The sequence below is a fragment of the Zerene cesonia genome, chromosome 5 (genome assembly GCF_012273895.1).
Source record: "Zerene cesonia ecotype Mississippi chromosome 5, Zerene_cesonia_1.1, whole genome shotgun sequence".
NCBI lineage: Eukaryota > Metazoa > Arthropoda > Insecta > Lepidoptera > Pieridae > Zerene > Zerene cesonia.
The window spans coordinates 770,702-797,964 of NC_052106.1; the positions used below are offsets into that span (position 1 = coordinate 770,702).

Below are 27,263 nucleotides of genomic sequence, written 5' to 3' on the forward strand. Positions count from 1 at the left end.
CCAATAAAAATATTCGAAATCGGTCCAGAAATTCCTGAAAATAGCGCGTCCAAGAAAATAATCGCGCGGTAGTACATCTTTTTTAGTTTAGTCAGGTCAAACTGCACATAGTGTGCAAATTTGATTAAAATCGGTTGAGTAGTTTAGGAGACCATCGTGGACAAACAAGGTGATACGTAATTCATATATGTATATTAAGATTACAGGCTATTAGCTAACCAATGACGAACACGGGATCGGAACGAATAAAAATTTTACATTAATTTTAATCGACAACCCCCTAATAAATCACTTTGTATTCTCCTACACGGGGAAACTAGCTGCGAAGGCACTAACGCACAAAGATTATCATAAAAGCATTTTTTTCCAACAATCTATCGATACAGAACGCAATAAATCGCAATGCCCATTTAAATGCAGTCACCATTGCCTTAACTAGCATTAATTGACTTCCAACTAGAATTTATGCGACCAGAGTCATACGCGTACTCTAGCGTACTGTTGGGAATGTATGTGAGCTGCTATGGGACCATATGACATGTACCATATGCTATAACACACCTAGAATTACAGAAAACTAGCTCCAAACTAGACTATGCTGGAAAAGCGTCCCGGAGAAAACGTATACTACATATTTGATTCGCCATGCTTTGTTTGTTACCAATTTTTAAGATGCATTGGAAACTATGTTTATATTAGTTTTTAGGTGATAATAAATCCTTACAATCCTTAAATGCTGTATGCATTTATAATCTCAGACATCAAAAAAAGAAGAAGTTTACAAATCCACTGTAATTAATTTTTTGTTTGTTATATCAGATCTTGCGAATGGGTGAACCGATTCTGATAATTCATTTTTATTTGAAAGCTTGTGCCGCCTGTGTATTCTCGTTTGAATGGTTAAGTTCTGACACTTTGAAAGCGGTTTAGTTTTATCTGTTCTCCTGGTATATAGTCATTCTAAAATTTGTTTTTCACCCTTGCTTACGTTTACCTTTACTTAACGATAAAGTAGTAGTTACGACTAGTCTTCCCTCAGTTCAGCGAGCTCAATATGCCTACGCGCAGCAAATGACAGACAAGACACACTCGTGAACAAAACACGCGTTCGTTTATTATCTCTCTTGTGTTTACAGTTGCGCTGTATGGCCTGCGCGGGCGCCGCCGAGTCGCCAACACGCGAGCGCTTGGATAATTCATAAGAACCCAACGATTAGGGTTGTCGCGTCAGCGTCGTTAAAAATGTTCTCAAATGATCTACGATATTTTCTTTCCTTTTCCCTCACCCCATAAAAGCGGGCAGCGCATTCGCAGAGGTACTACTTTTGCGAATGTTTATGGGCGGTGGTGATCGCTTACCATCCGGCGAACCACCAGCTCAGTTGCCCCCTATGACATAAAAAAAAAAGATATACCTGTTATCTCATCAAATACTATGTGCAATTCATCTTTCATTGATATATCTTAAATGAGACTTTTTATTGTACATTTAAGTTTTTGAAACAAAACTTATATTTAATTTATGGCTCTGTTATTACTACAACGTTGTCAAAAACATTTTTAAGTAAATTTATTGCACATGAAACCAAATATAGATATATTTATAATTAAATAAAACAGAACCTTTTTGTACTTTAACCCAAATCAAATATTATAATAAATATTATACTATTACTTTTTATTAACGTATCATTAACGAGAGAAAGATGCGACTCACCAGCAACGTTAATTTATCTTACGTCTTGTTATTACTTATCTATAAGGTGGCACCCCTATTTGGCGTACGGCACCGATTTGTGGAGGACAACGTTTCCGGGCTTCCTTATCTGCTTTTATAGCCAACCTAAAATGGTAGTATTATAATGTAAGGCTTCGAATCAAAATCATTTATCATCGTCGAGTAGCGGTATCCATCAAAAAAAAAAAACGCGCGACACGGTTGGAATTATGCAAATATGGTTATCATACGGGCGATTTGTTAAGTGGCGAACATACATTTTAATGTTTCGTGTGTCTCTATCTATCTAGAGCTACATTTCAATGCAATTAGGGACGAAATTATAGGCCAAAAAATAATACGGCCAGTTTATATCGTTTAGAAAAACTCATTAGATCCAACCAAGTAAATACATCAACACACAAATTAAAAAACCTTTCAAATTGTTAAAGATGAACTCTTAAAAAGCAATAAAAAAATTAGCATCAAACCATCAACTCTCTTTATTCACATAACATAAAGACAAAATGACAGCGCGAAGTCGCGAAACGACCCATTTTAATGGTCCATATTGGTGCTGAATAAAAACTGGAGTCGTTTAGACCTGTTCCTGCAGGACCGCTGGCGCCTCGCTTTTGTTATTGCTTGCGTTGACCAGGCAAAGGGCATAAAACATCAAAACGTAAATAACTTTCGCGCTCAACTTTAACGAGCCTCTCGAAAAAATCGCTTACGTCTTTAGGCAATTTACATTCGCAACAGATCACTCGCGAGATTGCGATCGTGAGATTTGTTCGCTGTTCTCATTTCTACGCAAAAATTAATTATTCAACGTCCGTTACGCGCCGCGTTTGCGAATGTCACAGCGCTGAATCGACATAAACATTCATCGGAGAGAAAAAAGGCACGTCATAACGTTCTCAGTGAGCGTTTCCAGTGATACATACAGTCATGTCCGATGTCATGTCTCGTCCTATGGTGGGCGATGGTGAAAAAATCTTGTCATCCCAATATGGACGCAGCTACGTGCTCGGACACTACCGTTTGCGATTATCTCACGGCCCGTAGAATAGGGCCATGTGGGAATAATTGCATCCGAACTAAGTAGCAAATACGTAAAAAGCAAACAAACCATATTCTGTAGTCACGGAGTACCCGGTCGTGCGCGATGCAAATGATAAGTTTTTAGATAAAAGCACAAGACGTGGATATGATATTACTTAACTATGGAACCAGTTAGTAATAATGGAGGCTGCGTGCACAGAGTTTCTATAATTAGACGGAGTTGAGGTAAAACGTGCGACAGAGTAGTTACTGCTAATGTAGAAATGTATGCTAGGGCTAAGGTACAAACCGCACTGTGAAACTTTAAACACTTGAAACATTGTAATTTGTAATCTTATTAAGTTGCAAAATGTACGGTGATGCAAAAATTACAAAGCTGTGGTGAAAGGTATTCTATATATTTACAATTTATAACATATTTTTATTCAAATGCAGTGTGTGTTTTGTGTAATCGTGTGTCACAAAATCTTACATTTTTAGCATATTGTATTAATATAATTTGTATTTTTATTATCTTCTTTCCCTTTATTATTGTGATTCCGCATTGCATGTCACGTTTGAACCTTACATACGAGCACTTTCTTGAATGAAAATTGCAAAATACCAGAGACATGTCCGCGACTCGGCGCAGGACAAATACGACGAAACTGTTTGCAGCAAAAACAAACAAAGAATTCTATAATCAAGCACAGGAAATTACTAATGGGCAGAGTGACCGTTGATCAAAATAATTGTTAAAGAAAGTCGTTACGAACTTGCAAGTCCGTTTTTGCCATTGAATTTTCTTTGTAACCTCAATACGGCATCAATGTCCGAGGCAGCTTACAGTAATTAACCAGTAAAGGCATTTTAATACGCATGATAACAGAACCCGTGGTGCTTACGACTCGAGTAGGTAATAAATATTAATGACCAGTCTTGACGCCTTTTTTGACTTGTGTAAGACGCAAACAGAAATCTAAGCGGATAAAAACTGGGAATACTGAACGCTTTTAAAAAACATCGTTTTATTTTCATGTGATTATAGCCGAAAGCCGAGGTGTATCAAGATGCTGAGACCCATAAACGAAAAACGGACCGGTTTGTATTATCGATGGCGAGCCGCGATAGGGGGCAAGGCGCCTGCCCGCCGACCACCGCCGTCAGAATAATTGGAAGCCACAGGACTTCACACCATCCTTGCAACCATTGACCCAAACACCTGCTCCCTCTCGCTCCCACTCGCCCCAACTTGCATTATGTAGACAAGAATGCACTGCGGGAGGAACGCATCTCCGTAAATGGTTATAGCACTTGACGATTCGAATCGAAAATTGGAATCAACATAATGTATGATATGAGAGCGGAATTTGGAACGTTAGATGTAATCGAAATTGTATATTTTCGTTATAATGAGAACGTTTTAGTGTCTTACGTTTGTTTTTCATTCATATACAATATACATGATGTCGGTTGGATTTGGTCTGCAAAGACTGCAGAAGGATTAAATATATTAAGTTGGGTTCGCAAGGTCGTCGACCCAACGAGACGTCGCGGAATCTAGGGAGAGAATGAGTATTTCGGTCCGAACGGATGTTCATAGGCTTCCTCGGCAGTAAATCCACAAAATATATAAATAACTCGACGTTAAAACAGCATAAACTCCACTGACTTTTATGACGGAGGCAGTCGATAAGACTTTACGATTGTACCGATTATGCCCATTCAACATTTATAGGCCAATGTAGAAAAGACTAGAAACTTTGTTACATTTCTATAGAAGAGATATATCCTAGGGTAGTGTTATGAAACTAGACAGGGCTCTTGCTAAAGTGGTCGCCATTTGCCAAAGGCGTCAGCGACAACAATGTATTAAGCAGATTTAAGTATTCACTAGAAAGCCAACAAGTTAAAGCTTATATTTGCAATCGACTTGCAACGAAAGCTCACAGTAAGATTCACAGAATTTCTCATTGCCCCAAGTAACTGAGCTTGAATTTCGAATTCCGAGAGCAAACATCAAAAGCGAGTATATTTAAATAAACAGTATAAAATATGTTTACATTAAACTGCATTTCCCTGAGGCCCGAACTGAATTCTAGCTACACAATGACGACTGCAACTAATCAAAACTGGATTTTGAAGGCATTATTTTTACCTCACCGGTGATTAAATGCCAATTGACCGCAATAAAGAAACTCGTAGCAATAAATAGTGTTTTAAGCGGATCGATTCACAAAATACACATAAAGCAGATTTAACGCCAGCTACCAGGGCAACATAAAAAGATAAGAACAAGAGGTGCGATCTTAATAAAAGCGTGGGAGTAAAGTGTGGGCTGGTCGAAGCCCCCGACTAATTAAAAAGATTTTGTAAGCTGTCAACGAGAGATAAGATTCACTTTGATGTCGCCGCTTACATATTAAAGAATTAAGCTGAGCGATTTCAACTAAAACTGTAATCCTAATTCAATTAGAATTAAAATATCTTTATAAAGCCGTTTGAGATAAGTCATTTAAGTCGTTAATTTTGCTTCCATTTTGTAATTAATCAATAAGGAATAGAAAGTTACAGCAATTTAATTACAACACTTGTATAATTGTGCTATTTGGGTAACACTACTTTGACTAGGAATCGAGTTAAGATCGGTTAAACGTTCGAATCCACATTGGCAATCTTATAATACATACAAAAAAACTCATAAGTTTGCCCATTTAAATAAATTTAAGCATTCCTCTAATTATTGCACTGGTTTCAAACAACATAATTAGAATTTAGCAGTCTTCACAAAGAAGCGTCCATTTAAATGAAATTTTGCAACATGACCAAAAGCAGAACTTAAATTCTTTTAAATACATTTATTCCAATGAGCGGTAGGTATACTTTTTATTTCCTTCTCTCATTTCATGTGCTGTTTAATGGTTATTACTATGTGATAACTTTTTGCGATCTTTTTTAATATCAACCAACTAAACGATCACAGAAAACGCGATCTACGCAACAGCCCTTAATACAATCATAAATAAATCTATCTATCTCTATTGAGCTCTACCTATTTTAAAAATTTATCAGTACAGAGTCTATTATAGTTTAAAATCCATAGAATATTTTCGCTTAAGAAATACAGAACAGTTCTTTAGCATCATTATTATGATATACATATTATGTTAGATAAAGTCTGATTGAATTTATAATTGTTTGAGTTTGAGAAGCAAAACGTTTATTAGAAATATTAATGCATTTATATCTATGAGAATCACAAACTGCATCCCTAATGTTGGTGTTGAATCAAAATGTTAGTAAATTAGCGGATAATTTGAAAGGCTGCGAGGGCACTGTTGTATGGAATAGCAAGCAACACATTAAACGCATTAAAACCTATAGAAACAAAAGGCACCCAGGATGAGATCATCGCAATCTCACCGACAATTGCAAGACAAATATTTGGAACAATGTGTGTCACTTTGATTAGAACGTGCCTCGGCTCAATTGTCGCATTGTACCTACTGATAATTCGCAAAAGACAATTGGGTATTATATGGATCAAATACACGGACCATAACGAGCCATGCACTTTTATTTTGCCGATTTTAGCCTTTTTTAATTAGGTAATGCTAACAATCTTGATTGATCAAGATTGTTGACATAAAATTATTTCAGTATCATAGGGCATAGGCTAGGGAAATTATTCACAAAGCTTACTTCATATTTTGTTTTCATGTCGGTATATAACAAATGTTAAACCTTAACCTCTCCGTATATCCTACTATCCTACTTCCTACTAATATTATAAATACGAAAGTTTGTAAGGATGTGTGTATGGTTGTTGCTCATTCACGCATAAATTACTGAACCGATTGCAATGAAAATTGGTACTTAGGTACACAGCTGGGCAACTGGAATAACATATACGCAACTTTTTATCCTGATATTCCTACGGGATACGGACTTACGCGGGTGAATCCGCAAGGCGCAGCTAGTTTAAATCTAAAAATGTAAGCTTATTTCAAATTTTCTAACCTAAACACGATATTCTCCAATAAAGAATAACTCGTGATTAATAACGGTCATTTAAAGTCATCTTTTAAAACCCAAACCCACGTATGTCACCTCTCTTAACGACGTATAGAGGTGATAAATAAACCAAATTTTTTCTAACCACGGTGCACAATGGTTTCTCTAACGAAAGGATTCGGTCCGGGCCGGGTTCCGTAATGAGGCCCTTTGTGAGTCCGCGAGACGGGAAATCATTATTTAACCGTAGCCAATGTACACTCGAATGAAAAAGTGAATAGAGAGAACGACAACAACGTCCCTTGTGTTCAGGCTTCATTTTAATACGTATTCACGGTCTGGGAACCGATTGGACTTTTTACTTCGATGTTTAATGTTGTGCCTAAAATTGTATCAGAGCATTTGTAAAGAACACTCGGGATATATGTAAGATGTTATGAGAGCTTGCAATGGAAGAATCAATAAAGAACTGAACAGTATGTGGAGAATTGTGAATTTTTATCTAATAAGTACGTACCTATATAATTTATTGTAACTTACAAAATTCTTATTTCGATACTTTCATAAATTATTTAATGAAGATAAAAGTTTAAAAGAATTGATATAAACATTCAAATATTCCGCACAGTTCGCTTTTATCACAAGTCATACTCGACTAATTAAAATTGCTATAAATTCAACGAAGCGGGTCCAGGCAGTATAAAGGGGACTAACGGAACTTATTATAAATATTCCGCGAAATCCGGCGAACTTTACCGGATGCGGGATGTATAAATACGATGTGAACTCAGGCGCCTAATATGATCCTTGCGAAATAAATTTCATATTTAATAAGACGCCATTTATCAAGCATTTGAAGATAACCGCTGCCTTTCGACGTTGGAAATATCTCTGATATTTTTGAAATTGTCAATCACGAAGCCACACAATTAAATTCTCATTTCTTTTACATTTCACTTGACGTTTTCGATGTATTTATTATTAGCCAGCCTTTTGCCGCTTATATCTACTTAGATTTTTCAAATTTTATAACTCCAATACAACTGATCTAAACATTGATTTTTCTATGGGCTTAAATTTCGATTTCCTTCTTGATTTTTGCTTAAAATCGGGTTCTTCAAGAGAAGAGTTCTTTCTAGAGATCTTCTAGAGATGTGCGCTCTATCTTAGACCACGTCTTAGCAGGTGAGATCGCGACGTAGCGCTTTCCTATTGACCAATAAAAAATCGAACGCATTTAAAACATAAAATTAATAAATTCATTTGACAACGAAGAACTTACACCATAAATAAAACTCAATATCCAATACAGTACTTCTGTCGGTCAGTGTACATTTACATTTTTAATTTATAAGGTGTCCACGGTTTGTTTAGAGTGGACGTTACGCCCACGCAAACTTTCATTCCGACCATCAGGTTTGTGACTTGGCAATAAAATTCGTGATTTAGACATTTTTAACAAACTCGAATTAGACTGCACCTTTATCACAAATACTTTACGAAACAGAGACGGTATAATGGCGTTGTTTAGTGTAGGTTTCATTCACACTTCTACATCTATTCGTATCTATACTACATCTATATCTATGTTTTAGGATACTGCAATATAATACCGTTTTTTTAATTTATTCTGTGTATGTTTCAATGAAACTTGTATTTTACAGCCTTCAAATAAAACAGAAAAATAAAATCAAAACTCAATAATAAAGACGATGAAAAGGAAAAAAAATGTATATTTTTTCAGAATGCTATAACGCAGAACACTTCTTTTTAATCTAGATCCCTCTTGAAATACCCTCACCCCAACTACAAATAGCAAATTCAAAAACAAAAGTATAAACAAACCGGTTAAGTAGTAATATCCTCAGTAATCCATGCTGGCGCCTCGCGTCACTCATTATGACTGACGGACATCCAAATGAAGATTGACTTTAAGATGAATTGTTTATGATACAACTACAAACTAGTTTCGGATCATTTCACTTATGAATATGGACCCTATTCTACTGTGAAACAATGTGTAATTAGATACTCTTTGAATGGTGTCTACGATTTTACTATTGGCTTATTACAAATCAAACAATATTAAATAGGGTTCGTGTGATTTAAGTTTCTTGATTATATATTATTTTATTTGAAGGCGGAGGTTCTCATCACTGACCCTACTGCCTTTATGTGCTTTTTTAAAATAAATTTTATATAAATATAATCAATATAAAGATATATACATATAAATATTTTATTTCAATAAACATTCTAATAAGCATGTTTGAAATATTAAGAGAAATTTAAAGCGAAATACAAGAAATACTTAATTACATATAGCTCACATAAAAGAACAAGAATAATACAAAACAATAAATGGCAATTAATCTGCCATATATAAAACTCGTTAAGTGTCTGTCCTTTCAACAGCCAGACTTTGATCTTAATCTAAACTTGAATCTCAGTATAAACAGATTTTCAAAGCAATTTAATCGCCTAACAAAAGCCAAAATTAATCTAAACTATATATCATACATTAGTTGTATAGGTTTATACAGTTAATTAATAATTAACAATGTTTAAGAAGTACAACCTGTAAGACTGGTTATGCTATAGGTTTGAATTTCACATTTTGACGTATCTAAAAATACCTATATACATTACCATACACCTTATTATTCAGGCACATAAAAAGAGACATAAAACAATTCAAAGAATATGCGACGATACTGAAAGACGCAGTGACTATACATTCGTATACACCCACCGTTCACATCACCGTTATACATCACACACACACACGATAACAGCCATTTAGAACAATAAAACAGCCCAATACAACCGGAACAAATCCACTCTATCCCCTGCACAGGAAACATCGCCATAAACCAGAACTCACGAATTTCATATCAGTCAACTTTTACACTAGCAAACATTACGGGGCACGACACGATAAGTCGGTAACGACGATAAGTTGCGAAAGAGTTGTGTGCTGAAAGCATATCACACAATCAAACTATTGTGAGTGTTACAGTGGTTATTAATTACCTTTCCCTTTCGTAATAGTTTTTTAAAGAGCTTAATCGTAATATGTTATTATCGCTCTGGTTAACGATCAATAATAATTTACATTAACACAATTGACAAATACTAAAGAAAGCTCTAAGTACATATTATATAACAAACAAGTAGGTACTTATTAAAGTACGGGGCGAAAACCTCAATTTAAAATCCACCTACGAAAGAATCTCTTAATTTTTACCTCAACCTAAAAATCTACATTTTAACATACGTTTCCAAATCATTTCAGGACATATACGATTAAATATACTGATGTGTATATCATTTACAATACAATAGATATTATTATGTTTCTCTAAGCGTGACAATGTCTAGGGGCCACTGAAAACCAGCGCTGTGAGCATAGCTGCAGGACGAATTGAGCTGAGTAAGCTTCCCTTTTTCAAGATCGCCCTATCGAGCAATTTTTTTTATTATTAATATTATTATTTTTGTTTTGTCCTTGAAATAAATGCATTTTCTTTCATTCTTTCTTTCTAAATAACCTGGAATACGTTTGATAAGCACATCATTCTACATATTACATAACAACGCTTAGCGACTTCAGCGCGTAAGCCTCTTAGGGACAAATTATGACCCCTCAGAACTCGGTAATTGTACCCATATCGAATCCCATTCACCACGCGAGCTATGTCGATGGCTACAGGCACTAATCTGATTTATGCATACCAATGTGTTCAGAATAATAATCCTCTTAAACGCGACACGGCAATATTTTAAGTTATTAGACAAATATGGGTACATCGCATAAAAAAGGATAGAAAAACATTTTGAGGGATCAGGATGGATCGAAGTTGGTTTGGCTGGTCGGGGTAGGAATAAGTTTTTTAAATTTAATCATGATTTAAAACGAGTTCTAATTTACTTTACTTAGTAGGGAATGTTATTTGTTTTATTAGATACGCAAGGCATAATCGTATACACACATATAAGTTAATTATACCTGTTATAATAGTAAAAAAATAAGATGGCTCAGAAATAAAATTTAAAAGGGTACTGTACTACGGCTTTCATAATAGAATATTGCAATCCTAGCCAATATGAAATATACCTAATACAAACCAAGATAATTTAAAATCCAGTTCCAAGCAAGCAGGCGATGTTAAAGGTCACACCCGATCTCAGTACGTCAGAACGTCAATACAAAATGAACACCTGCTTCAGAAATCCAGTCAGTTCACAATCTAAGCGTCTGTACGAGCCATGGCAGTGATATCAATAACGCATTAATATCCATACCATTGTGTTCTCGAAAAGCATTAGCTGCCCACATACCATCTGAAGAAATCCAACGAAACCCGTCAATCACGAGCTATTCATTTCGTACAATAACCACTCCATCTGTATGTAGATAGCGCGATGACATTGTACTTGTATTCATTTATTTTTATCTTGAATGTTCGTCTCTCGCTATTATTGGACCGAGATTATTTAAAACTTCATAATCTTACTCATACTATCTTTTAATAGCATTAAGATCTTACTTTTTTTCTGTCATAAACTCCATATTTAAATAACTTAATAAATAGCATAACAAGATAGTTTTCCATATGCCATAGAAACAGAATTTTCCAAAAATTTAATACCAAGAGTTTTAACCTACACATTATTATTATTTGAAATCATGTGTTACAGGCGATACAAAAACTTAAAACGCACGGAAATTATTAATACCCTATATCCTGCCCTAGACGTAACATTACCAAAGAGTTCAAATAAGTTTTAATAAAAGTTACACGTTTCCGAAAACAATTCAAACTACTAATTAGGTTCAAAAGGGATTGTACATATTAAAATTCAAGAAACGCTCCTCATATCCGGTTTCTCACAAATAATAATCAGATTATCCAGTAACGGACCGCAATTAGCACTTATTAGCATTAACAATTACTAATCATTAACTTCCAATTTTTATACACTTTGAAAAAACATTTTTTGTAAATTATGGAGCACGCACTGGGAAATGAGGCAAATGTTATTTCTTATGTATAACCAGCGGGCCGCCCCGGCTTCGCCCGCGGTGCATATATCGCCATCTATACTCAGACATCAGATAAATATCCAATGGTCAAAGAAATTTTGTAATCGCGTTTAAAGAAAAAGCTCTTCAGTTTTATATTATTATAGGGACAGTACGAGTTACCGGTTAGTTATACATATTTTTGTTCAAAGACATTTTCGTGCCCTTTTTGTATAAGACGGAAACTAATTAGCATACATTCTTCAGATAAGTGAATTCTGACCCACAAGCGGCATAACAGTTGAATAATTTGAATTTTACTCAGAAGCGCAATTAAAGCATTTTGGGTTACTTTGGGCAAATGTTTTCGAAGATTGCTGCTTGGTGGAATTTTTCAGATTTAATTAGCCGCTCGAATAATATCTGCGGCGCGTTGTGTAGTGCTACGAATTACTTATTCCTTGTATACCTACTTAAAAAAAATAACTTGAAACTCCTTTCAAATCGTGTATAGTCAGGACTTATATGTACATACTGTTTGTAACGCTTGTGTTACAATATGCAAAGTTAGCAAAGTTAAACACATAAACATCACATTCGAAGACACATATTATTTTTAACATCAATTAAAGTCACTAACATTATTACGAAATTCAGAAACCTTATCATCAAACAAATGTCCAGTTAAAAATACACTTAAAATCCCACCTCCAAATAGTTAAAAACAGTATAAGCCATTTGAATGTCAATAACAAAAATCTAAAAACGCAATTAACCCAAAACCATGCAGCAATCAACAGCACTAAACTTTTGGCCATTTCATAATGCGCCTCATACCTACCTACCTACCTACCAACCATCCGTTTCCTTAATCATCTATATTAGTGTAAAAACACACACGTTCTTACGACTGATTTGATTTATAAGCCCCATAAATCGCTTGGCCTTGCCGAACTCGAATTTAGTCCTTATTACGTTCGCTATAAGGATGTGGGTGGATTACATATTACCGCGAAGGTCCGGGCAGGCGCCACGAGGTGCGTTTTTTTAGTCTGTGATTTTATTTTATAATTCGATACGGGATCAGAATAACAATTATGCCGGGTCCACGGGCACAGGTAGAGGCGGTGCGGTTTGTAACCATAACACGATGGTAATGTCGTTGATCCGTACGGAATCGTTGCTTTCCGTAAAAACTTTATCGTTACTTGTACCTACATCTATTGCGAGCTATTTACCCGACTTTTTGCGCACGCTCGATGACGTATACGTACGATTCGTGTCGCGTTTTGTACTGATACATCACCGCGATTCGATGATAATCAAGTTGAGTTATGTAAATGTCACATAGCAATAGACGATATGTCGTCTTAATTGAATAAATGTTCCTTTTAAACTCGCTTTATTTATGAGGTACGTACCTATGTATACAAGTTCGTTAATTCCCGCAACGAAAAAAAAAACGGTGTCATCGATATTTATTTGTTTCCGAACATCCAATTAATTTTAAATGCAGCCGTTTTCTTGCATATAAATTAAAGAATCTTTATTAGCCTCACACAGACGCACACATTTGACGTTTAAGTGCTCGGACTTGACTTTACTTGGAATTATTATTCATAATATAAAAATAACGTAAGAAATCTTAAACACTGGTCTTATATTAGTAGGCCAAAATAACAAAATACCAAACTTAAATAGCACAACGATGATAATAAACAACTATTTAATATAAGTTGCCCAAAAGGTAGCTCGCAAACAAACATTTTAACTTAAAGCTTTCACCAAAACCGATATCCCACATTAAAGTAATTCCAAATTACAAAACTACATAGTTACTAAAAGCGTTCGGTAGAGAATTCTCATTCGATATAATTACTACAATCATCCAAATGGAATCTATCATTGGATCAATTTATGTGGCTCGCATTGTGTGCACCCATATATTAGGGCATTGAAACCCTGCGCGGGCGCAGGCGACCGTAATTTTGTAATTTAACAGTAGCCGGACGTTTATCTTAATCCGACCGGTCATTCTCATTTTTGAGTATCATTTTGTGTTATTGTTATTCTAATATAAAAATGCTAGTCATGGGAAACTGTTCGTATGTATAACTATATAAAAATGTTTGTATGTATCAAAAACTTTTGTTAAATAAAGGGATCTAGTTAATTCAGAAGCTCATTTATAAAACACAATCTGAATAGAGTACTATAAATCTAAATTATAATTCAAAGTCAGATGTCGAAGCTAGTTGCCAAATTTGTACGCTAAATATTAATTCATAATAATTAACTAAAAAATTAAAAGAACAAGATATCTCTGTTACTTTTGATATGAGTATATAGGATTGGATAACGGATTCTCTCATCTAAGGCACAGTATTTTTCACTGCGATACATCAAACTATAATACTAATACTGTAATATTACTAATACACTAACGGTCCGCCCCGGCTTAGCCCGTGGTACATACAAGCCTATAACACTCAGTGATCGCGTACACATCCAACAGTGAAAGAATATTTGAAATCGGTCCAGTAGTTCCTGAGATTACAACGTACGTACAAACAAACGAAATTAATCATAGATACAGGTTTACCAGTAAATCAATGTGATTCCATCGAACAATGTAACATTTCTGCATGTTTACATTCACGCTATCATATAACAAAATGCTATTACTATGAAATTACAATATAAATAACTTGAGAGTCACATTAAAGTTTTTTCATGGCTGTATTTTATACTTGCGTGAGAAAACAAGGTCGTTATGTCGTAGCGATATATTCTTCCTTGGCAATAAAAAATGGAACACACAATATCATAATATACCTACAGTCTACAGACAAAAATTATATCTTAAAATGTATATGTAATGTATTATATTTTATAATAGACAACAAACTTGAGACATAAAGCTAAATAACTTGTTTAACACAGGCTGTTACATGCATTCATGAGGTCACGAGGTATCATTGCATCCTCCATTTATAATATACCTTACATTTATACACCAAGGTTCGCTACGGGGCGGTAAATGAAGACGAAACCTACAAGTACTAAGGACACGGAAAGAGTCACAATGCATCAAACAGTGCACAAAAAAGCTCTACTCATATGTCTACATGACAGTCACGTCATCACCGCGGTGTGGAATAATAATACCCAATTACAATATTTAATTAAGTCAGCACCGAGATAAGTATTGAGGGCGTAATTGCGTTAGAAAAATCGCCATTTTCGTGTCACTCGTTGGAAATGCGCGATAAGAAATGTGTACTCATTAGCGGAGTACACCCACCTTATCGTGAGCCTATCTATCTGTTAACGTAATAGATAATGTCCATTTCAGGAATTGGACGCGAGGCCTATTTATATTGTATTTCATACACAATTTGGATATGCCGTTAAGGACATGGTAATTCGATGGATTGGAAGAAATTGGTAGACAGACAACGCCTAAAATCGAACTAGAAAATTTTTGAACAAACAAAAGTGCATTGGTGTTCTAGTTAAATTAAAATTCAAACAATTGTTTTTAGGTGTTTATCTTTAAATTCTATTATATATCTATTCATCAAAACATAATCTTTCCAATTGAGTCTAAGTGTAACTGGTTATAGTCAAGTATGCAATAAGTTATTATGAACAAATTTATAACACAAGTCTACAATATTATAGGCAGTGTTCCGCGTTAATTTACTTGATAGCATAACAACAAAAAGATAAGCATAAACTTTACCACTACTCATAAAAATAGGCCATTAAAAAGACAACCAACACCACGCAAACGAGACTTTTTATCTGTCATCTCCTCACTAAACTACAAACCTCCTTATAATTAATTATCCATAGCTTGTTTTCGCGAGTGTGGCGTGCCCTGCGATAACAAGGTCGGCTGCGCCGGCGCCGATCGTACACGAGCCGATGGCAAATTACTTCTAAATGACGCCTCCCTTACTATTTATATGTATAATTATTTATAAAACGTTTATTTATGTCATTCTTTAATTATTTAAACAATAACAGAATAATTAAATGGGACAATGACAAACGCGTACTAAATATAGACACACGATTCAATCACGAGTCATCAATAAGGTAAAATATGTAGGTCAGCAAAAAGCTTTATGTGTATACGTACTGAGATTTCTTGAATCTAATTTAAGACTTTTGTAGTTACGATGAACTTGCAAATACTGAATAACTCATTGCAAATGGGCCGTAAATTTGATTAAACAAGTCGACGTACACAAATGCTAACGTGATTAATATCATATTAATTAATTAAGTTATTGCGCATTTATTATTCTGTAACATAAATCATCGAAAACGAGTTTCAATCAAATGTCAAATTATTATATATAACTAACCAAAATAAAAACAAAACACAATTTAGACTAAATTACTACAGCTCAGAGAGGCATTCAATCAAGGCCAATCATAATCGATTGTCAATGGTGCAGCGAGGAAAATTAAACGACAATTTCGGGCGGACAAAACTCCATCGCTATAAATCTGATCCCTCTGACACGAAAAACACGCCCAAAAAGAGTTAAGCGTTCGGGAGATCGTCGAATACAGATTACTGGACGCAGGTGTTAAATAAAAATAATAAAATCCGACGCGGACGAGGCAAAAAGAAGAGTGGATGCGGCCGTTCGGCGCCGAACGAGGCATAATTTCGTTCGCAACGCCCGTACAAGAAAAACGGCGTGTACCCGTCGAGTTAACCAAACCCGAGCACGCCTCGACATTTGCCATTCAGAGAGAATCCGACGCGATTACCGCCGCTTTATTACCTTATAATAAGCACACCCATAACTTAGCGTCACTGTACACCTAATATGGTATGTCGATAATCATAAAATATTGCCATAATTTATCAGGAAGTCGCATGCTATTTCTAATGGAGTTCCAACAAAGAGCATTGCGGGTGTAAGAGCAGTAAATGTCGATACTCGGGAATATTTCGAGCGGAAAATTATCGGTTGTAATACGAGTGCGAGATGCAATTAGGATGGTAATAGCTCTTCTCACGTACGTACAAATTACAGGCAATAGCAGAGGCTCGGGATTCGTGCGCAAAAACTGCTTGCCGTTCCCTGCACGCAGTGTTCATATAAATTCGATTAAATAATATACATATTATGGTATATGCGTGTCTTTTGTTGAAAAAATCTAAAGACATCATTAAAAACCCCCACCAAAAGTAGCTTAACTCAAAATTCAAACTAGTAGAACTTACTTACTGGACATTTAATACAAATATTGAATTATAGTGATAATTTTATATTCTCCCTTAGGCACAGAAGAATACAACATAATCATGTGAAAATATCATAGCAATTACACAGCACAAACACCGGCAGTTGGAAGTTGGAACTTACAAAATTGCTAGCGATGAAGAAGATAAAGCACTGGTTCGCGCTATCTGATGCAGGTATATGATATTACATTTACAAAGTACGTGAACACAACCAGCAAAGACAACTATTATCATCGTCAAACGTCTCCACAAAAGATGCGACGATCACGCAAGATGTTCCGATAATCCGAAAATTTATACCTCGCCTTGCAGTTGAACAAACTTCTCAAATGTCTATAGGTATTTTTATAGGGGTTCGCTAGCATATCATCAGATGTTAAGCTTTTAAGGCGTGTTTTGTTAGGGTCCGGAAAGTGATCGAAGCGCATGTGGAAAAATAACATTAAATCTTTATGAGCTTTGATGCATGTTATTCCACACACGGGGAATAATATTTTATCTACTAATACGTTTCATACTGGAATAATATGTCCAATTAGATTTTGTTGTTTTTTCAAACAACATTTCAGTATTTAGAAATTATTCGGTTTCATAATTAGTAGTTTTACATTTTATTTCGCTTTATAGTGTGGTTTTATGTTTGTCTAATCAATTCGCTTATTATTTCAAGGGAAAGTCACCTCTACGTCCAAGATCTTGTGGTCCGAATCAGCTTGGACAGAGTATCATTAACAAATAAAACCAACATTCGATTGTTTCATGATTAGCGATTATACAATCTCAGTTAACCGCCGCTCGTGACAAAAGACAAGAGGGCACACCCACATTCCCGAGGCTTTTAATCTCGCATGCTTTGTATTTAGATTGAACATTAATATTCATTATTTGAACGGAATTTAGTTAACTGTTGGAAATCATTTCAACGATACACGACTTTCTAGATAGCGCCGGTGCCTATAAAAGCGACGTTATTTTAACGACTTCATATAATTCGTATGAATGCTCAATTCTTGTTTTTGAATTTTGTGTGTTCTTTGTTTTGTAGGACCTAATCTTTATGTCTATAATGAAATTATTAAAATAGCCGCTTATGGCCGGTTAATGCAATTGCAGATTACTTTACATTTTCTAAATTTTACTAGGTGGAATATTGGCCAAACATTTTATGTTTAGCATTTGAACCAAAGGCTCAACTCAACTCAACTTTGCAATGATCAATACCTCATTATTCGAACACGTTAATAACATTTACGTTTAATCGTAGCAGCATTACATTACGCGGCGTATTTACGGTCGGGAACAGTTTCGGAACATGAGTAACAAACATTTGCGTAGAATTCGTAAGGAAATCCGATTGGAATGCGATACCGTGTTTACACGCCGTTCAATGTATTGTTTTACAATAAATACCTCGATTTAGAGGGGTAACGCCCTAGATCGTAAACTGTTCAACTTAAAACAATACGTTCTTAGTATTTTATGTTGGGGTCGTCGACTTGTAAACATACGTGCGCGATTCTTACGAGAACGTTTGTACGCTGTCGTAAGGCCGTGACGTAAGCCGGGATCGAAGTGGACACTCGGTTTCGGCTATATTTATCTTTAGCCTTCGGAGGAGCACAAAACTCGCGGGCACCGTGACTACACTCTACACGCTGTTTATTTAGCGATGTTTGTATTTTCTTCGACTTTCCTCATGTAAAGCGTGATTATACGAACGTGATATATACAAGATATAATATGTACACCTCACTGATAAATGTGAATTCGTTAATCAAAGGAGCGTGAGCGCATGACGCTGTTTTTTAAAATTCCGTGCTCGTAATTCAGACTTGAACATTATTTTTATCTATAAACAAAGCTAGATAACAACTTAGCCTCATATCCTTAAATAGATACAAATTACATAACTTAAATGGATCCTTATAAGATACGGATTAACTTATTACCAAAATGTACAGCACAGCATTAAACCGTATATAAATTACATATCAAAGCCGTCCCATCTTAAGAGCCCCTCAATAGGAGTAATCGTAAACCGAAAATCTAAAAATCATGGCCGACAAAACGAATCGGCTATTGTTGTCAGGATCGAATTGATGGACGGGCTTAGTCGTACCTATATTTCGAGTAAAAAACTACACTTCGAAATTATTCTATTCAAGAAAATTATGAGGCAGTTTTACTTATTTAAACGTTGTAACCTACAGAATACAATTTTATTAAGATAGATGTAGAAATTAAAGACTTTTAACTGATTTTAAACGCGATTTATTCATTATATTATTAACCCGACGTTTCGAACACTTTACAGCGAGCGTGGTCACGGCGAGACTTTAAAATCCGTTAAAAAGTCTTTAATTTCTAAATGTATAATACTCGCGTAAAATCATACATAAGAAAATACTATGAGATAGATGTGTTTTTACAAGATAAAAAATAGCATATATGTAGTTTAATAATATGAGTGTTACAATACAATAAACAAAGGAAACAAACAAATACATTAAAAGAGCGAAGGATGCCGGGGTGAACGATTAAGTCGAAATAACTTTGAATGTTTTAAAACATTTTACTGTAACAAAAAGTTATAACATGCGAGCGTGGTAATTAATGTAATGGTGTTCTGAACACATCACCGTCAGTTTCAGATTGGTCACGGCAAGAATATAGGTTTATATCGTCCCCGAAACACCTTTGCTTTTTCACATCGCGGTGGACTAGTTATAATGTTGTTTCGAAATTAATGTTCCCACGAAAATTCGTTTTGATATGGTACGTTAGATTTAAAAGACGATTATAAAAGTTTGTCTGGCTATGGAGGTATATATGTAGATGTTTGTTTCAATTGTATCTGGAATATCTAACATAAAAGCTGTTTAACCAGATACGAAGTAAATGAAGTCTAACCCCTTTCATTCAGTATCAGGACAACACTCTGTCTTTTATAAAGGAGATATCAAAACCTTCGCTTAATATTCGATGTCTTGGATAGTATACAAATAAACTAGCATTTCGCCCGCAACTTCACCCACGTGATTGATGTAAATGCTCATGAGAATTAACTGTTTCACCGCGATAAGTAGCCCACGTCCGTATCTAGCCACTTGTCTATCTCAAAAAAAATCACAACAGAAATTACGCTGTGAATTACGACGAGAAATATATACAAACAAACACACAAAAGTGGCTAACTGTCGCATCTATAACATTAGTAAAAATAAAGAATTCCCTAGCACAAAATCATGCCAACTATCACTAGAGCCTTAAAGCATCAGAGTGAGCCTCTATTACCGCCCCCGGGCCGTGGCACCAGCGTGGGACGAGCGATATCATCCCACGAACGTAATGAGAGTTACATTGCTATTTTATATATTGCGATTACATTATACCAACTTGATTAAAGTTATGCATTAGGTACATAATTGTTGTATCTCATAGAAAAGCCACTGGTTGGCAACGTACAGCTGTATGTTCCTAACCTGGAACCTACACAACAGCAATGAAATTAAATTTTATTAAAAACATTGCTGGTGCAGTGTACTTGTAAAAAGTAAGTTTTAAGTCATAATAAAAACAGTCAAAGAGCTCATTTACTTCAAATTTAGTAGCAATATATGGAAAAATACAAAATTATCGTCAGATTCTTATGTGGCCAAGTTTCCGTGCTGGTGAGCGTATTTGAAAGTAGGTATTTCATTTGCCAGTTTCTATTAAATTTTTTATTTACAAATATTAGTATTTGTTCGACCGTTCTAAATAGAAATCCTGTCACGGAGTGAAGGTGTAAGAGTATTAGTGAGACAGAATGTTCCGAGGGACGTCGGGTTACCATGAACAATAGTGGTTTTCAAGGGCGCGCGCATTGTCGCGAGGTGTTGCCGCGTCTCGAAAATAAGAAAAAAATTAACCCGCGCTCTGATCCTATCCACAAGGGCTGCCACAGACTGAGCTTTTCATTATATTTACTTGTATTTGTTTATAACTATACTTACTTAATATTATTGAGATGTGACGTATATTGCTGAAATCCAGCTGTATGATAATTCAGAATCAACAATAGATACATCCAATTATATAGAGAACATAAAAATAAATATGAATTTAGTTTAGCTTGAACTTTAAACCATCATATTTTTTGTGTTAAGCACTTATAGTGTACTCAAACTTAAAAAAAAGCGAAGATGAAATGAAATTGTACTCATCAAAATTCAGAACAGACATTATATTTAGAGAAAGTAGTACCTAAATCCGACTATATAAATGAAAATTAAATTAGGCCACAATTAAACACAACTCATCTTAATCTCACATCTGTTTATAAATAGCACATTCGAATAATTGTAACCGTCATTCAAAATTCTATAAATAGTGGTGCGAAAGCGAAAACAATGTTATTCATTAGCCACACAATTAACTTCATTCATGAATGTTACGCGTCCATAAGAAATATGTCCGGTTCACGATGATTCATATTACGCGACCGCAGAAATATGGAAATTAGATTGGCAAATACACGCTACTATTTATTTGATATGTTGATCGATGTACGAATGTAGAGTTTTAAATTACCTAGCTTAACTTACTTTTGTCCGATATGCCGAAAAACTACGGAGCTTATCTGATTTTGATTTTTTGGTAGCGCTTATTTTTATTTTATTTTTCATTTATTTATTATTTTTGAAAAAATGCAAACTGAAACTTAAAACTAACAGAACAGCACTTACATAAATGCATATAAGCGCAAACTTGCCTATAATATAAAAAAGAACAATAAATCAGTGACTCCCAACCCTATTCCGCAGCATTGTTATTCCAAAATGACCCATCTCAATGTCGATGAATTCCCCGAAGCACGAACCTACAACGTAAGCGCCTTTGAGCGCTGTAAAGGCTTATTTCTGACACCTCGAATGAAACATGGCGGCCAACGTTTAACATAAAAAAAACAACACCCGCCGAATCTGATTTGTTACGATATTTTTTATGAGAATCATCTCAAGACCTTATCGCGGTGCCGGCCGCAACTTTGTCAGTGTGAATTATAAATGTTAAATTGATATTCATTAAAATAATGCTGTTCATTTTTGTTATGTATTCATTTCAGAGATTCCTATTAACCTAAGAGCGATAAAGAGCTATATTTTGATGTTACAGATCAGATACAGCTTGCTTGCCCCCGACTACACCTGCGTGTTTTAGGGAAATAATAGAAAATCCGAAGCTTTCCCGCATACATCCCGTTCCCAAGAATTTTTCGGAAACCGGTTGAATGATTTTGGCGTGCAGATGTGACCGACTGAATTACTTTCGCATTAATTATAATAATTTTACTAATAGACCACTGAATCATTTTTATTTCAATACAGGCTTGACATTTATATAATGTTATCTCGCGTAAAATCACAAAAAACAAACTAGAAAATCACAAGAAATACATATGTTATCTAGTCAACTAAAATTGCTGTATCTGCACAGAGATTTATGGAAATTGAGAGATTATTGGGCATATTTTAATTAATTTGTTTTCAATTTTATTTTAAGAGTATACAGTAATTTAGAAAATCATTAGGTATGAAAAAGAAATAATCTAAAAAGCTTAAACAACACTTGCTATTTTTTGTGTGACATTTGTATATCGTTTTGAATACCTTTATCTTTTTATCACTACATAGTGTAAAACAGTGTCTGTATGCCTAGTTATTTAAAATTACACAAGAGATTTTGAAGATTGTTTTTAATAGCGTGATTCAAGGGGAAGATATTAACATACAAAAAAAGGGGAAAAAGGGGTACAACTCGGAATTAAACGCGTAAGAAGCCGCGGGCAAAAGCTAGTTCCTTACATTTATTAAATACACATAGTTAAAATTGGTGGTCCTCCCCGTTTCAATAGGAAGGTTTATATGTATAAACCTTCTATCTATTAAAAGAAAACCCGATCAAAATCCGTTTTAAAGATTTAAGCATACATAGCAATGGACAGAGAATGCGACTTTGTTTTAGAGTATCTAGATGATGATGATGATGATGATGGTGGTGGTGGTGTTGATGATGGTGATGATGGTGATGGTGATGATGGTGGTGGTGGTGATGATGATGGTGGTGGTGATGATGATGATGATGATGATGATGGTGGTGGTGATGGTGATAAGATCATTATTTTTATCCAATTTTTTTATAAGATACTTTATCTCTACATATACAAAATTCCCGTGTCCCAATGTTAGTTACCATACTCCTCCAAAATGGCTAGACCGATTCTCATGAAATTTTGTAAAAGTAAGGCAAAACAGAGAGGCCTATGTCTAGCAGTGGACATTAAATGGCTGATAATGATGAAAATGAAGGCAGAAAAGCGTTTTTAGGGTCAGCTCACAGCTGGTATAACACAAATATTTATTAATTCAAGTAAAATTATTTTAATGCAATTTTTGTTTCATGGCTTATCAATTCTCCTTGAATATTATTGAATTATCCATAATTCTAAACTATATATAAAAAGAGGAGGTTTGATTTTTGTAAGGATTCAAGTCAGTACCTACTTAAATATACAATCAAATTACAAAGCGAACATTTTGATTGTTTGATTGGTTGTTATCTTAAATAACCTATTACTTTTAGAAAGGTAATGTTAACCAAGTATACATATTGTGTTTTTTCTCACGCTCCAGGTGTATTAATATTACATATACCTACATATTAATAAAAATAAAAACACTGTCAAAATTTTCAACCTATTTCTATATGTAAGGTTGGTTGAAAATTAAGTTACGAGTCAAAATGGTAGCGGGAAAGAAACTTTTCTATTCACCTTGTTGTTGAATGAATGTGATTTTTTATAAACAGTACTTATTTTAATGAATTAGGTATTTTTGGATTACATAAAAGATTAAGTGACCAAAATCTATATAACATTCTAATAGTAAACAAATGCTTTTATGTTTGAAGAGTAACCAATCTAAATACACCACCTCGCCTAATTCAAGGCACATTAATTATAAAACCTAATAAGTATGATTTGAAACTATTAGCTCTGGAATAATTAAATATCATTACTTTATAAATAATTATGATTGCAATGTTTTTTTCAATATATTCGAGTTAATAACCAACAATCACAGTTACACATAAAACCGATGTAGTTATAAAAATCTGGTATAATTTAAAAATAATTATCTGCTTATGTTTATATGAAAAAGTATGTAGGTTTGTAATATGTTGATTTATGTGACCGTTAAGTTATCAATAAGTAACACATAACTTTTTAAATGAATAGTATTGTGTAAAAGATACATTACTCAAACTATAAGACCTTCTAATAATATCCACAAATAGTAAACTAAACAGAAAAAAGCGACTTTTTGTAATGTTGTTATCTCATAAAATTCCTGTCATCATTCTTAAACGCAATACTTTATATTAGTGAGATAGATTCGTTCGCTGAGGTATACATATTGTAATAGAGATTAAAATAAATATAAAACTTACCCATTATATAAAAAATTTCACTGAAAACACGATATTTATAACTTTAATCACAAACACTACAAAACATCACATAAGAACGGCCATCTTACTAACCTTGCAATATTGTTACCATGTATAAATATAGATGGGAGTTAGTTCTCAATACCCAGTTTGTTGATTATATATTAAGAATGTAAGTAGGTAATAATGCAATTATTTTTCAATAAACAATACTGGACCCTCATGTAGAAAATTAAAGCAAAGAAAAGCTATTAAAATTTCATTATTATAGTAATATTTCTTTTTTATATTTGCAATTTGTGTGATGTAAATTACTTAAAATTATCATTTGCCTCACAAAACTATAAAATAACAAACATTTAATAAATGAGGTGAATAATAAATTTATTTTAATTTGTATCAAAAGTAACAAATTTGCCAAAAAAATTAATTATACTTGATACATTATCACAAAATAGACGCAACGAAAACAAACCTATGCGAGGGGTTACCATCTAAAAGAAATTGTTTTCTTTTCTTGTCAACAGCTGTCAAATAGGTACGGTTCAAAGTGGAAAATAAATTAATCGAATGAAATCATAAGTAAATCTCTTTAAAAATTATCGGTGAATGGTGAAATAAAAAGATCTACGTGTGTTAATTATAATTTATTTCATATTTCAGCTTCAAAATGGTACAGCGTCTAACATTTAGACGACGATTGTCGTACAATACCAAGTCAAACCAGAGGAGAATGTAAGTGAATCAGTTATATTATTCAATAATTGTAACTAAGTACTGCAGCTTAATACACACCTACATGATTTCAACGATGTAAACTAAAATGTCTTTCATTTGTAAAGTATACAAATATATAACCTAAAATGTTTATGACTAACCTAAACTGAACGGTGTATGATAAACATATATAACTCTAATTCGCTTGTTCTTATATTTTACAAATATGTTGTGATAATTGAGACTTCTTTTGTTCATATCTTTATTTCTGAATCAATTATAGAACTGTTAAATACTATGTTCTAAAGATGTTACGGTGCACGCACAATTAATATTTTATGAAACTATTGAGCACCTGTATATATATATACGTGACATGTATCCTTATGTGATATGGAATTGGAACTTCTCTTCGAAGTTTGATGGAATATAAAAATGTAAATGAGTCTTCATCATTTCATTTATATAAATATCACACTATCATACATTTTACTCTCAGTTCTGTGGTTCAACAATTTATACAATAAAATGCTGAGGCTTACTGTAGTTCAATTTTTCAATTTGAAAATATATATGTTTCAGTAGCGTGACATATCTGTAGATCAGATAAAATTGTTTACTAAAATTTGATTTGTTTAAATGGATACTACTGATGATAATTTCTGGATCAACCAGTAACAATATAGGGCAGATGTAATTGGGATTCCACAATGCAAACTTTTAGTGTTCAAAACATTGAAAAAAATCTGATTTAACAGTTTAAGATAATAACTATTACCTTAACCAATTTATTGCTTACTAATAACAATCGAACTATCATCTATTGATTTTATATATAAGGCTGAAGAGTTTGTTGGTTTCAATAATAATCTCGGGAACTACTAGGGGCCAATTTCAAAAATTCTTGTACTGTTTGATAAGTACGTGATTAGTACTAGTACTAGAACTAGGTATGTAGCTCAGACAAATCAGAGGCAGACTGCTAGTATAGTATATAATGGAAGAGCTTGCAGACCACTTCGTCCCAGTTGTCCAAAAATAAATTATATGTAAGTTTTACTTAGTAACCACATTATCGATTGGTGGAAACAGAATAAAAATCTATATTTGATTATATGGATTATATGGAAGATTCATATACTGGGTAGTTATATGGAACTGCTTTACATATTATTTTGTGAGAAGCAAATGTGGCACAATCTTGGATAAGATGTAACCTATCTCCTTAGCTCTATTTTTTAAAATTAACTTATATGCTTCAGTCCTGTGTTTCACCACAAAATGATTGGAATTTTACAATATATAAACATACCACAAGTATCATTTCTTTTATTAGTATGATTATTCTCTAATATATCTTCTATCAATTACAGAGTAAGAACACCAGGTGGTCGTCTGGTCTACCAATATGTCAAGAAACCCAAGAAGATCCCAAGATGTGGCCAGTGCAAGAGCAAGCTCAGGGGTATCCAACCTGCCAGGCCCGCGGAACGTTCCAGACTCTGCTACCGTAAGAAGACTGTAAAACGTGTATACGGTGGAGTCCTCTGTCACAAGTGTGTCAAACAACGCATTGTCAGAGCTTTCCTCATTGAAGAACAAAAGATTGTTAAAGTTCTGAAGGCACAGCAAGCGACTGCGCGGGCTGGTAAAAAGGCCACGAAATGAGGATAAGGTGTAAATATAACTAAAAAATCCAACTGTTGTTTTATTATAACTACCAATTATTTATGATAATCTTAGTTATAATCAGTTATAGAAGCATTAAAGAATTATTTTTAACAAGAAACCTAATAACATTCAAATTTTCAAAATTGAAACAAATATAGAAAAAAATATAAGAACAAGAATCAAAATAAATTTTTATAATTTATAGTATAGTATTCATAATAATAATAATAATAAGAAACTCTCCGACATGTTACTTCCGGTTGTTCCATGCTTGCCAACTCTGAGTATCTGCACAGACACAACCTAGCGGC

At 34.1% G+C, this 27,263-nt stretch overlaps 2 protein-coding genes across 3 annotated transcripts in view; one reads left to right on the plus strand and one right to left on the minus strand.

Annotated features, from left to right (window-relative positions):
- LOC119840148 (bone morphogenetic protein receptor type-1B-like) overlaps positions 1-24,627 on the minus strand; it is a 90,656-nt gene extending 66,029 nt beyond the window's left edge. The window contains exon 1 of the mRNA XM_038366660.1: positions 24,565-24,627. The gene's annotated coding sequence lies outside the window, so the exon portion shown is untranslated. The remainder of the gene's footprint in view (positions 1-24,564) is intronic.
- Positions 24,628-25,011: 384 nt separating this feature from the next.
- On the plus strand, positions 25,012-26,981 carry LOC119840038 (60S ribosomal protein L34-like). 2 transcript variants are annotated; one of them, XM_038366532.1, is made up of 3 exons: positions 25,012-25,102; positions 25,228-25,299; positions 26,655-26,981. In XM_038366532.1, the coding sequence occupies exons 2-3, from the start codon at positions 25,235-25,237 to the stop codon at positions 26,947-26,949; spliced, it is 360 nt and encodes a 119-aa protein (XP_038222460.1). In that variant the 5' UTR covers positions 25,012-25,102; positions 25,228-25,234; the 3' UTR covers positions 26,950-26,981. The 2 variants fall into 2 exon arrangements, with proteins under 2 accessions (XP_038222460.1, XP_038222461.1); XM_038366533.1 differs by lacking the exon at positions 25,012-25,102 and adding an exon at positions 25,128-25,146.
- The last annotated feature ends 282 nt before the right edge of the window (positions 26,982-27,263 follow it).